Consider the following 14852-nt stretch of genomic DNA (forward strand, 5'->3'; position numbering starts at 1 on the left):
AAACATTTAACGTTCAAGACCTTCAACATACGGTCTCGCACTGTCGATCTTGAAATGACTAACTCTGCAGAACGTTTGCGCGTTAATTTCATCGGTGATCATCAAGTCGATGCCTCCACAGCAGTACATGTCTCAGCTCGAGTGCTTGACCTCCCACAACACTTCCCGTTCCAAAAGTCTTCTTCTCCCGTGTCAGTAACGTTGCCGTGATGGTGACAATTTTCCAAAACGCACAAAGAAGTCATTCATAATGTTCTGTAATATTTTACCAGTGTGTGCACCCACATACAAGCCTAACAAATGCTCTTCGACAGTGAACGCACCAATATCCGTCATCGTTCCACACTCGACTAAGACTAAGGTCATTCCACCACGAATGAACACACCAGAGGATCCCCACCACGCCTTATCTTCCCCATCTTTTCCAGCAGTAGTTAGCGATATCAGGAATTAGAATTGACAGCTAGAGACCTATTAAGCTGTATTTTACAGTAGAGAGGGACTTCTCGCCCACTGCGTACATTGTATTTGCTATAAAAATTTCTATACTTAATTTATTTGGTGTTCATAATTTTTAAATAGTTCTGCTAGGCCATAATCGGCGTAGTCGTGATAACAAGCAATAACAGAGTAGTTTCGCAAACCCGAGATCGACGCGATTACGGTGACGGTGATATCAGTGTGTGAAAACTAGTGAGGAATACGTCACGAGCTTTCCATTGTGGACAGTTGGTGAATGCAGAAAATTCTTTGGTGAGTTATTGGTAAAATAGTAGGGTAGTTATATTTTAAAAAATAAAGGTAATAATAATATTTGCATATATTGAATCATATGAAACTTTATACTTTCCTATTGTTATCTTGTTGTTAATGCAATATCAGATTTTAGCGGTCATTGTAACGTTTTCAATAAATTGGACTTTATTCTGGTTTTTATAATTTAACTATCATTAAACAAATATTGTCCTTTTTGTTTGAATTATTATTTTGTGTGTTATATATACGTATCATTATTATTTTTTATTATTATTTATTTTGTTTATATGTCCTTAAGGTAATAAATTGTATTTGTAAAATATTTTTATGTGTGATAGTCTCTTAATATCCTTTTCGAACCGCAAATTCACGACAATATATTTTACAAATCTAATTTTATCGTACTCCGTACTCTTATAAACTATTTTAAGATTTTCTTTTCCAGCTCTTACAACGATATTTGTGTTAAGTTATGTCTTTTTCAGCGGTAAATAAAGACAAACAGGAATTATCTGTCCTGTAAAAACTAATCTGGCTTTTAAAAAATAAAAATTACTGTCGAACTTCAATATAAACATTTTGAATTTTGATAGTTGTTGAACACCGCATCGCGCTCTCAAGATGCTTTTTCATCTTGCTATCAAATCATAACCTATTTGTACTCACCAGATTTAGGCATTAGAAATAACATGTTTTATTTCTAGATTTGTTATTTCTAACAAATAACCTATCCAGTATAATTTATGTAGAAATTATCAAACATGTACAATGTATCGTTAATTTTACAAATTTAAAAGCTTATTTTAGAAATTATAATTATTTTAAATACTTGTTCCTAAAACAAATTGAATATTTTAATTTTTGTAAGAAGAAATAAATCTTCCTTATATTTTTAAAGGGAATTTGTTTTAGAACTATTAATAACGTTTATTTGATGACCTCCATGTCTGAGGGTATCGTCTTGCCTTTCATCTGGAAGTTCCGGGTTCGAGTCCCGGTAATGGCATTATTCACATGATACAGATCACAGTAATTGTCATCGGGAATTTTGTTGTTACTTTGTGATTAAGTAATAAATAAATTTTTGATGTAACCTTAATATGTGTAAATTCAGATTGAATGTAACAAAAGAATCGATATGGATACTTTTAAGTTCAGTAATAAATATATATAATTGATTAGTTCGATATTCTAATTATGTGAAAATCAGTTACCGTTGTGTCGGACTAATTATTATATGTGGTGTAATTAATGACATAATAAAACGGTGAGATATTGCGCATCTTTTAAATAATGTAATCTTATTGTTACCTATAAATGTACTGTACGCTTTCAATATTTTAGCTAAAGTACCGCTGGACTCGGATATGGGCAGTTTTGTTACAATGGAATCCAATCAAAATTATCGGTTAAAAATTTACAGTTGTACAGTAAGATGTATCGGATGATAATATTTTTATTCGTAATTTTAGCGATAAAGTTTTAGTGTGTAACTAGGCATTGATGTAAAAGTACACTAGTGTAAAAGTACACTAGGGTAAAGACCGACTTAATCGGTCTCTCACTGTGATAAGCACCGTAAAGGACTCCTTAAAGAGTATTTATCCTAAAGAAAAACAGTCTGTACTTCTTTCATGATTATAAAATTCATTTGTTAACTTTTCTTTAAATGAATTTACTTTTTCTATATTCGAGTTATATCAAACGTATCAAAATAATTTCCTTATCGGTCACTCACATTATGATAATAGGATATCAAGGAAAGAAGGTAACTCTAGCACTAGACATATTGACCCTTCAGTTGTACTGACAGTTTTAAATAGACTATATAATTATGTAACTTTTTTTAATTTAATCATAAACTGTAACGCTTTTTTGTGCCGTATAACGACGGTGTACGGCACAAAAAACACTAGGTTTTGGGGAGTCTTGTTTTCACTGAAATATTTCGTTAGGATTTTTTGATCCTCAGATACGTACATTTCGAGTGTTTACTTTTCCATTAACGTGAAATGTTGATTCGTCAATGAATACGATACGTTAAACAGTCTTCAACGTCAAGTTGCATTATTACACTTGCGAAGCTAGCACGCATATCATAATCTGTAGGCTTTAGAGCTTGTAACAACTGTAAACAATATGGACCCAGTTGTAAGCGTCTCCTTAAAACTCTCCACACAGACGTTACTGGAATCGCTAATTTGCGGCTAGCCTTCCTAACGGATTTCCTAGGACTACGCACAAAAGACTCTCTTACATGTTCGTCATCGCTTTGAACAAACTCGGTCGTCCTGTACTCTTCCCTTTACAAATACAGCCAGCGGTTTCAAATCGTTTATACCATCTACGAATATATATAGTCAATCTGGGATCACAACGGAACGCATGTCGAACGGTAATTACAGATTTGCACTTTGAAAACTGCAAACACAGAACGCTTTCTTTTGTGATGGAGGTTGCCATCTTTGCTATTAGCTCTTTTAAGCGAAAGGTATAGTTTGAGTTACTCTTTCATTTCACGCATAATTTTCAATGTACATGAAACTTGAGAAATATTACGTAGCTTTAAAACCCCGATATTAATTTTGAAACATCCATGTTCGTTAATTTTATTGCAGTACCTTAAAAACATTTTTCATCTCTGTCTGTATTTCTTTGCAGAATTTGCGACCAAAAGGTGTTCTCCTGAAGGAAGATGGGAAGGCAGACAACCAGGAGACTTAAGCCGTCCACAAGGATGGACCAATTACACGCCTTGTTATACTCCTGAAATGGTTGAATTATTCAAAAAATTATACCTCGGTTCTGAAAAATCAGCTATGGTAAGTATTAATTGCATTTAATTATACTAATCGATTAATAATTTTAATCTTAATTATAAAAACCTGATGCCGTGTCACAAACCTCTTATGATATGAAAGGACGAGAAGGAAATATAAAGAGAACATTTTCATGGGAAGTGTTGAAGTTAAGTCACGTGTTATCTAATCAAGTCGCATCTTATTGTATAGCCCCACGATTGCGGAATTTGTAAGAAAGATAATTTTTCACCCATCCCCTCCGGTATTCAATAAGAGTATTATAATCACCCTAACAAACCGTAGGCGGCGCCTTCTGTTTTGAATAAGTCTACTAGAACATAAAAGAACTATTCTGAGCAGAATTTCCATCTTCCCAGTCCTCACAAAATAATGCAAAATTCATTATTTTTCGGTTTCACAAAATATTATTTATATAATTTCTGTCAGTAATTGAATTTGTGTTTCATTTATAATTATTTCTCCAAAATTGTTCATTGGTGTGTTTCGGAACTCGGATAACACTTGAGGATGATAGGGGATGTCAACCCGAGATCGCGACAATTCTTTAAAAAAGATTTTCAAATCTTTAATTTGTTTTAAATTTAAGTATCATTTGTGGTTTGTTATTAATAGATACAAAAACGATCGAACGATACAACATGATGGCAAAAAATAAATCGAACTAAAATGAAAATGTAAATTAGACCATAAATATATTATTAATTTAATTTATAAAACCACTGGTACAATCTTGTTTCACTTGACGATTCGTAGAGACATACCAACCCCTTAGGAGGAAGACACCCACCTTGTAACGTTACGGATCGTCACATCACCCCCCCTCCGTTTCAAGCCCTGAGGGGCTTTACCGGAGGTCGTCTTTAGACACCCTCTAACTGATTACATCTCATAAGTCATCAACCAGGCCTCGGTCGGGTTGCCACCGATTTAAATGCCTCAGCAGACATTTGCATCAGTAAATACATAAAAAATTTCGCCTTCACGTAGGCCTCAAACGGACATCTTCACATCCAACCTAACATGATTCCCTCAAACTAACTAACCGAAACCGCGGAAGCGCGAATCCCGTGCCTAGTACACATTTGACAACACCGTTCGTGACTGTGATTGCCTCAGAAAACGAACAAGTTTAAAGTTAAATCAGTGCTACACTCATACCAATCAAAATTGTGTTTTACGCAACATAGAAATTCTGACTTACACCCAAATAAGTCGACCAATCACCTAACAAGGAGAAGGCACCCTCATTCCGGTCCACGTAGAAGCCGGGGACAAACCCCGCTATGATTGTATGAATCTGTTGTTAAAATTAAATTACATTCTGTTGAGGAGGAGTAGCGGCTTTCGTAAGATTCATTATTTTATCGTTTCATAAAAAAAGAAAGATTATAGACAGATACCTTAGTTTTAGATCTGATAATAACTGCAGTGGTATTTCATTGAAAAATATTTCTGCAAAATTGTTCACTGGTATGTTTTTTTTTTTTGATTAGAGAACTGAATTAATAACAACAATATATTAAACTATTATCAATCAAGTTATAGAAACAGCTACTCCATCTTAAATAACATATAATATGTAATAACATGTTTTCTACTATTAACCTGTGTAGCTGGTAATAGTAAAAATTGTATACTTTCTTTGTTGACTTATAAGGAGCCTTTGTTCACATAAATAGAAAGAATCGTTTTTTATAAACCTAATGCGCTAGATCTCAGTAGTAAAATTGTTATCATTTACCAAGATTTATATAAAAATACAGACTCCATTGTTTTGCTTCACGGAGCTCTAAATTCCCGGTCTGTCATTGAATAATGATAAACAAACTTATATTCTATCACCGTAAGCTTTTTTAATTATATTTAAGTGACCTAAAGGGAAGTCTAGGAGAAGCGGTTAATATTGGTAGTTGAATGCTTGAGTAGTTCTGTACATGACGACATTATTCTTATGGCCTCTAACTCAGAGGCGTTTCTAAAGATAGATATATTAGCAGACTACTGAATTAAGTACAGCCCAATAGTAAATTTTGATAGTCTGTAATAACGTGTTTAGAAAGGGCCGTAGACCGCGAAGAATCGAAAAACCGGACGTTTAATGTAAATATAATAGAGATTTTGAACAGAATATTTCCTTATGTATTGCGCTCACAACTTAACTGTCTATGATTGTACGTAAAAGACTGAGTCTCCACAGCTAAATCCGTTAATCATAAATCTGAAGTAATATTTTGAACTGAATAGGTTTACCAATCTGTATCCAGTAAGCGGGAATCGCTTAAGTCTACTGCCAAGGTAATGATAAGTTAGGGGCTCATGTATTATGAGGTTAGTGAAGGGTGGAAGAGTTGAAAGGATTTCAACAATTTAAAATATTGTCTCGTGTTCGCGGCTTGATCAGGTAATTGAGAGACTGACAATTAAAATGTTTATATAACTATAATCTATTAGTTTAAGAGCATAAATAAAATGAGACAAATCAGTCAGTAATAACAATAACACTAAGAACAATAAACAACTCACAATAATAATCAGAATAATAATAATAATGACAACAGCAAACAACAACAATAATAATAATAATAATAATAATAATAATCATAGATGACAATAAAAAACAAATAATCACATAGTAATCACAACAATAATAATAATAAATGTCAATAATAATAAACGGTGATTACACTCAACACAAAATTTAAAGTAATCTTCAAGATTTATTTACAGATAGTTAAATATTGCGAACCAGAATTCAGTCCCCATTGACAAAGACATTAGCATGATGTCTAGTCTTAACACTTTTAACCACTAGTCTTGTATAAGCAACAATAGTACAATAGATAAGATAACTATAAAGATTTTTCACTGCAAATACCTTTGCCGTTAACAAATAAAACTACCCTAACAAATTATGAACGAAATTTAGCACATTATCTCTTTAACTTTAACTCACCGAACCACTTCTTGTTCTCATACACCGGAATTATTTGTGACGTTACCTTAATCGCATCAAACTTGTATGCACTAGAAATTCGCTCCTTCACTGACCTCCTCGCAGAGGAGGTCATACTCTTATAATAACTCCTCACTTAGAACTCTCTCGTAGACTGACTGTCAACTGGTCTTCCCCGGAGTATTTATACTCCTATCCTCTACCTGCAGGATCGAACCCAACTCGAAGCAAGAGAATGATCGTCCGTCCTCACATTTTCTCATGAGATTCCAAACCTGGGTCCGGTAACTCTTCTCACAGAACAACATCTGTTTAGATTTGTCAGTAGTATTACAAAGGACGATTGTTAAACGGACCAGTTAGCTTTACTAAAAGGGTTTATTTTAGCCCCTTTCTGGATTCCTCTCATTATTATATTTTCTACTACTTTCTTCTTAATTGGCAGGAATCCGTTATTCAGGTCCGTTATACCGGTGTTGTTAGAATATAAGAGGTGCTACCCAAACGTTCGGGGAATTTTATCATAAAAATAAAATAGCTTACCATAACTTATAATTTGCTCCTTCAAAGTAATCCCCTTGGGCATTGATACAGTGATTCCAGCGTTTTTCCCATGATTCCATGCATCCCTGGAAGTTTGCAGGTGTAAGTGTTCGAAGCACGTTCTGCGTTTCTTCCTGAATCTCCTTAATTGTGTTAAAACGACGGCCTTTCAATTGAAATTTTATTTTCGGAAAGAGAAAAAAGTCACACGGGGCAAGGTCAGGCGAATAGCCTGGGTCACTACCGTCTTTTTGAAAGCCAAGAAATTCCGAACGGCTAGCGATGTGTGCGCGGGCGCGTTGTCATGGTGGAACCCAGCTGTTGTTACCCCACAAATCTGAACGTTTGCGCCTAATGCTTTCACGTAACCGCTTCAAAATAGAATATCCCATTGACAGTTTGACCAAGAGGAATAAATTCCTTATGGGTAATGCCTTTGATGTCGAAAAAACAATCAACATGGACTTCACGTTTCTGCGAACTTGGCCTGCTTTTTTTGGCCGCGGTGAACTTGACGACTTCCACTGCGACGACTGCTGCTTAGTTTCATGGTCATACCCGTACACCCATGTCTCATCACCGGTTATGATGTTGGAGATGAAGTTAGGGTCATCTCTTGCTGAATTTTTCAATTCACTACAAACAGCTACGCGATTTTGTTTCTGGTCGCTGTTCAACAGTCTTAGTGCGAATTTTGCAGCAATGCTCATGTCTCATGTTGAAATTGTCCGACAAGATGCGTTGCACGGACCCATATGATATTTTCACGATTGCACAAACATCGTGGATTGTTTGTTTACGATCTGCAACAATAGCCTCTCGCACTTTTGCGATGTTTTCCGGTGGTCCGCTTGTTGATGGTCTTCCTGAACGCTCATCGTCATCGACTGTCGTTCGTCCATCTTTGAATCGTTTGTACCACAAAAAAGTTTTACTTTTACTCATAGCATTGTCACTAAATGCTTCCACAAGCATGCGATGGGTTTCTGCACCAGCTTTTTTAAGCATGAAGCAAAATTTGATGCAGGTTATTTGCTCTTTAAAATCTGCCATTTAGAACTTCACCGAAGCAGTAAAACACAACGTTACACAACCGCACGAATGTCAACAATGCAGCCTCTCACCGTCACAGCTGTTGGAACACTGATTCACAAAGAGTACTGTTAGCCACATCGAGCGGCAGCAGGTCGTACCAGCAATGGTTCGCGCGCGAAATTCAAATTCCTGGAACTTTTAGGTAGCAACTCGTATATTCAGAATGGCAAGTTATGCTGTTTATTTCTAAGGCCGGAGTAGATATATTTTGTATTATTCTTATTTTCTTTAGAGTACTTTTCCATTTTCTCCTTCTGTTTCAGTACTTATATTATTTTTTTCAAACTTGTAGTTAACCCCCGGGTCATTACTGTTGCAATTAATTGGTTATTACGTACGGTGAACTGAATTAATATTCATTATTAATTGAATATTTTTTTTTTTTTGTTACGACTTTTTAATGTAAGTTCATAATAATAATGTAACAGTAGTAGAACCTTAATCAGAACAATTCAGAATAGGACTTGATTAAAACAGTGCTAAAGGGATTACAAAGGATAAAAAAAAAACAGCCCAAAAAGAAATTAACATTGTTATATGATCTAAATGGATTAGCTATCAGAACCCATACTTACCTGTAAATAAAGGAGAGCGGTGACGGATCGGTGGTAGGGATCTGACTCAGGGTAAATACAAGTGCAATGGCGATGATTTTAAAATATTTATACTTCAATTAAATAAATTAAATTTTTATATTAGGAAAATTTGTAAGCGATATTTGTGTTGTTTTAGTCAACAAAAGAAAAATTGAGTTCTCTCTTATATTGAATTAATATAATTTGAATATAGCGTATGCAATGACAGAGTGAGCTAACTGAAGAATGTTTACTTCGTTCATGCAAATAAATGTCTCTATTCTTTTATCACTAGGCCTTCCTTTTTCAATTAATCGATTTTCTATCGTGTAGCAGTATACAAGTGCAATGAAACTTCAGCCTTTTTTCTAACATACATTATACTTAAAATTTATGACAAAGACAAAATCAAATTTTTAGTTTAATTATTTATTTAATGATTGTACCCATTTTTACAATTTTTCACGAGTAAAATCAAATGTGATTAAATTGGGTACAAATAATTTTTAATTATTCTAATCATAGAATCTTATGTTTATTATACATTAACTAAATACATGAATCAGTAAGTAGGTCTTCTTGAAAACCCTCTAAAACCAGTCAGCAGATATTGTAAATCGGTTAATTTGATTTTTTCAATGATAAACTCATCTGAACGTAAAATTAAAATTATAATTATAATCAGCGGCTTACTTATACAAATTTATCTATTTTTATAAGTATTAATCTAACGAATATATTTTTAACGTTTTAAATGAGAATAAGTGTCGGGTGTCGGATAGATCTAAAGTATACTTTTAAAGTGCAGAAGTGGTAATAGTATTTTAGGAAATAATTTTAAAAAAAGTAATTTATTTTTTTTAAATCAGCTTCTTTTACCAAAACAAAAACTTTCTTCTTTACTTGTTTTGGTTATTTAACTTACAAAATTAGGTAAGATATGTTTTGTAAATTTTTCGCATTTTGTTTTTAATAATTTCTGTTTGTTGTTTTAAAGTGTTTTTAAAGTTAAACGATATAACTTCGATTTTTATTGTTACTGAATTCTATAATCGCATAATATAAATTCAACAATCGCTGTCTGATTAAACTTTTCTATAAGAATAGGAACAGTAGGCTCTAGATAATTCGACACCTAACGGGCAGATATGGTGTCGGATTACTGGAATTACCATAATTTTAATGAAATAACCAACAGAAAACGTTACGTACTTTATTAATTTGATTAACCGATGTAATTTGATTAACAGAATAACAATAATACCTACTCTTAACTACTTAAAAGAAAAATAATGGTTAATAGGCTTTTTTCCTTTAATGAACTGTTTAAAATTATTCTCTTGCAAACGTCTTAACGTTAAAATATCGGCAGCTGCCACTTTATTTTCTTCAGCCCACTTGATACACACATTAAACGCACTGAAAACACTATCGTTACCTACGGTAATAATCGTTGGCGAAGATGTCACGTTTTCGCTGTCATCATCGTCTTCGTCCTGATCCAGGACATCTTTAATTATCTTCTGGTCGGTCATCGAATGATAATTTTCATCTTCAATTCCGGTCAGCCATTCATTTACGTCGTCTTGTGTCAGTCCTTCTTAGTCGTCCTGACTGACTGCATATTTGGGCTAGCGACTCCCCAATGTCGTTTATTTCAGCATCAGGACTTAAATTGTTACTTTTGGATGACGTCGGTATTTGTTCATTTTGTACCGGTTTTTTTGCGTTTTTCGTATAAATCTAATAGAGGATGAGTTAGCCACAAATGTTTCTAAGAGCTTTGGCAGAATTCTTTTCCCGTGCTTGTGCGAGATCATACACGACGTTTTTAAGATTTATTTCATTTAACCACTTTAAAATAGGCGTATTTTCCGATTTACAAATTACACTATACAATAGACTCTTTTTTTAATTAGTTTTAACCATCTGGATTATATTTTGAATCATGGACTGAATGATAGCCGTAACATTTGGATAGAAGAGGCACGGATAAACGTGTACATCGAATAACAAAAGCGCCCTGGTTCCATTATTCTACTCGCTGGTTCAAACACTAATATCATAACATAGAGACATTGTTCAATTTATATTTAAATATGAATTTATATTTAATGTTTACATGAATGATACATTGTTCATGATTTTATGAGAGTGAATATGAGTATGTGAGAACTAAATTTAGACTGAATAATAGAAGAATTAATAGTAATTTTCTAAATGTGAGCTGGTGAAATAGGCCAACTGAATATAACAATTTTATATACGTTTACATTAGTAAGAAGAAGAGACAGTTAGTTTCTGTATTTACAATTAATAAAGAGGAGAGGATACGTGAATCTTAACGCGGATAAACGCATCTTTACTTTCTGAATCTTCCTCATCCGGTTGCCCCATATAGTTGTCTAAAAGTAACAATGTTTTTTTCTGTTAACTGTCTTTGTTTAAGGAATTTTTTATACTGATGACGCGAACTGTTCATTAAACCGTTGTCATCCACGCTCGGCCTTGAGTTTTTTATTTTACATGAAGTCTTACGCGTTATAAGCCCTAGGATTTTTGGACTCGCCTATAACAAGCGATTCAAGTTTACGGGTACCACTCGCGTTTAAACAAGGCATAAACGTAATTCTGTTTTTCGATATTTTGCGACGTGGAGCGTTCTTTACAGCACAATAGTCGAAAGTTTTTTTTTTGTAGCAATCTCCAAAATAACCCGTTCTCATCGGCATTATAAATCTGGTTAGAACCGAGACCCAATTCTTGGACTATCTTTATAAATTTTCTTTTATACGGGTCGATGGCAGTAAAATCACAGGAAAGTTTTCGAATTCCATAGCGCTTCTTGAATTTGTCGAACTGACGATCACTTGCGCGGAAATCTTCTTTCTTTATAGAAAAGATTAGCTTTTTCTTTGATGATTTCGCTAGAAATAGGAGTATGTTTGGAACGTTCCTGGATTAACCGAGCATAAAGTGCATTTTCCAATAACGGGAACGTGCCAGATTTGAATGTTTCCCGATCAATTTTACCACTTAAATTATCTTTTACAAATTTTTCTCTTTTTACCCAATTTTTTTGTGTCATCATATCGTTGAACGTCCGATATCGTACAGTGAAGCTACGTTACCAATTTTTACGTGTTTTCAATACTTTTAAGAATTTCTGCTTTTTGAAATAAACGCGTGATGTGCTTACATTTTTGTGGTTTGAACATCTTCAAAACTAAAAACATCTAAGTTAGGATACGGTTTAAGATACGGAAAACTGGACGCTTTAAAATAAGGAAAACTAGACACGTTAAATCGAATACGACAATTAAAGCGGCACACAATCTTGCGATACTGAGATGTGTAGTAAGACCTGTAAAAGGTTTAATGCCGTCTGTAGACTCCAGTACTGCAAGTCGCCAGCCGGCAGCGCCACGCACTCAACCGTAGACACAGCTAATGACGTTGTCTGCAACTGCCAGAAGTACTGTACTGTAATTTATTAGAGTATTCCTCGTAGCCGCGGCCTACTCACTTAAATATCATACTCACCACTCTGATAAAACAGAGACGCCGTGGCGTCTCTGTTTTATCGGTAGTAACGGCGTAACCCACCGGGTTGGTCTAGTGTTAAACGCGTCTTCCCTAATCAGCTGATTTGGAAGTCGAGAGTTCCAGCGTTCAAGTCCTAGTAAATCCACTTATTTTTACACGGATTTGAATACTATATCGTGGATACCGGTGTTCTTTGGTGGTTGGGTTTCAATTAACCACACATCTCAGGAATGGTCGAACTGAGAATGTACAAGACTACACTTCGTGTACACTCATACATATCATCCTCATTCATCCTCTGAAGTATTATCTAAACGGTAGTTACCGGAGGCTAAACAGGAAAAAGGAAGGTAGTAACGGCGTGCATAAAAGTCGGAAGTAAACAAACAAAAAAAAAGTTGCATTACACGAATTGCCTCAGCAGTCAGACGAAAAGTGTCGGATTTCTGGTGGTGTCGGACTAAATATTGTCCGATTATCGAGAGCGGACTACAGTATCTATACAACTTAAATATAAATTAACAGTTGTTTTTGTGCTTTTAACCTCTTTTTTTATTTAGTTTTCCACTGACAAAAGCTAATAAAATAATTCGTATAGTTTTTGGAGTAGGTTTTAATTTTTTTCCCTGTTTTATCAACGAAAAAATATTTCCTTTGAAAAGGATACAAAATAATACCTCACAATAAACAAAAAAAATAGACAAAAGCATCGTTTCAAAAAAGAGTTACAATGTTGTTTTAATACAGCGCAATGTCAGAACAGAACAGCGAAAATGTATGAAACGGTCTACCGTCAATCAGGTAATAATAACAATAAAACAATCAGTATACAAAACACATTTCAGTAACTCTACGTTTAAAAATATACGTGTTTTCGTTCGGTAACAAATAATAAAATATATAATTTTTTTCCAAATTATAAATTTCAATTTAATACAATAAAATCTAGTAATAATTAGACATTCTTCATTCACATAGGTGAGCGTAAGCTTGTAATTATTATGCAAATAAAATTAAAAAAATAAATTAATTTCGTTATAAGCTTCATTAGAGTATGAAATCTCAAAACTACAAGCCTAAAATAGCAATTTCTAATTTTGCTAAAAACGCACGATATACAAAAATTAAAATAACGATTAACAAATAAAAAATATGTTACGTCGGCGAGAAAATAGATAAACACTCCGCAACATACTAGTACGCAACACAATATCTGTTCGATAACCGTATCCATTGCACGATACAATAATCTTTAAAAATAATTTGAAATATTTCTTCAAAATCCATGCGCAATTTGTTCCGTTGGTTATAAGTTCCCTCGCACATCATAAAACAGCCGTACTATCTTCAAACTGAAATCTTTTCACACATTCAAACAAACACTGAAAAATAAAATAACACTAAAAAAAAAGTGAGTAGTATAGTAATTAGGTTTATTCTTCTTTTTATAAACAATTTCGTAAATTAGTAATCGTAAACAAATTTATAATTTATATATACATTCTAATTTTGCAGAAAACCTTCACATATATTGATAAAAAATTGAAATCTTGTAACAACGGTCTACAAAACGAATATATATGAACCCAAAAGAGGTAAAAACAATACTAAAGATTACTTAGAAAAGTTCCGAAAAGAAAAGTAGGAAAACATGATTTTAACAAAATCATATTCATATTTAGATACGTGTAAATAAATATATATATATCATTGTAAATTTACATATATATTAAATAAATAATACAAGGCGTTTCATAATGTTCTTAGGAGGTACAAAAATTCAGTACAAAAATAGTATTTGACTTACCTAAATGAAAGTTGTACGAGATGATGCAGGGACTCAAACAGTTTTTATTAAAATCTATAAATGTTCAATATGTGCTACTTCGATGACACGGCACACATCAACACGAAAGTCTAGCTCGTGCCAAACTCGTTCTAACCTGTCATTTTCGATAGAATTGATTGCACTGATTATGCGATCCTTCAGCTCAGCGATATTGTGCGGTAATTGTGGGATAAACACCTTACCTTTAACGTATCCACAGAGAAAGATATCACAAGGCGTGAGGTCTTGATCTTGGTGGCCACACCATAATGTGTTGGTCTTATTCAGACGCACGTCCTATCCAGCGCCGAGGTAATGTTGTGTTAAGGTACTGTTGAACCTCTTTATGAAAATGGCAGGACAACCATCTTGCTGATAAATGAAGTCGTCGAGTAGCTGAGGCGTAAGCCATAATTGTAACATATCCAGGTATATCATACCGGTTACTGTCGTTTCCATAAAAAAGAACGGCCCATACACTGCCTCACGAGAGATCGCATAAAAAATGTTTACTTTCGCAGAATCCCGAATGCGTTCCACATAAGCGTGTGGGTTTTCAGTTCCCCAAACTCGCACGTTATGACGGTTTATTTAGCCGCTAATACGGAAAGTAGCTTCATCGCTGAAGATTATCTTGTTTAGAAAACCTTCGTCTAACAACATCTTTTCCTGTAACTGTAAACGAAATTCGAGCCTACGTGGTTTATCTTCATCATAAAGACGCTGGATTAATT

The 14852-nt window shown here is 34.1% G+C and overlaps 1 protein-coding gene across 1 annotated transcript in view; it reads left to right on the forward strand.

Moving 5' to 3' along the window:
• Positions 1-14852, forward strand: part of LOC142320360 (PDF receptor-like) — a 1017753-nt gene that overhangs the window by 745604 nt on the left and 257297 nt on the right. The window contains exon 5 of the mRNA XM_075358068.1: positions 3418-3578. Coding sequence (XP_075214183.1) covers positions 3418-3578 — 161 coding nt within the window. The remainder of the gene's footprint in view (positions 1-3417; positions 3579-14852) is intronic.

The sequence above is a fragment of the Lycorma delicatula genome, chromosome 2 (assembly GCF_047948215.1).
Source record: "Lycorma delicatula isolate Av1 chromosome 2, ASM4794821v1, whole genome shotgun sequence".
NCBI classification, from domain to species: domain Eukaryota; kingdom Metazoa; phylum Arthropoda; class Insecta; order Hemiptera; family Fulgoridae; genus Lycorma; species Lycorma delicatula.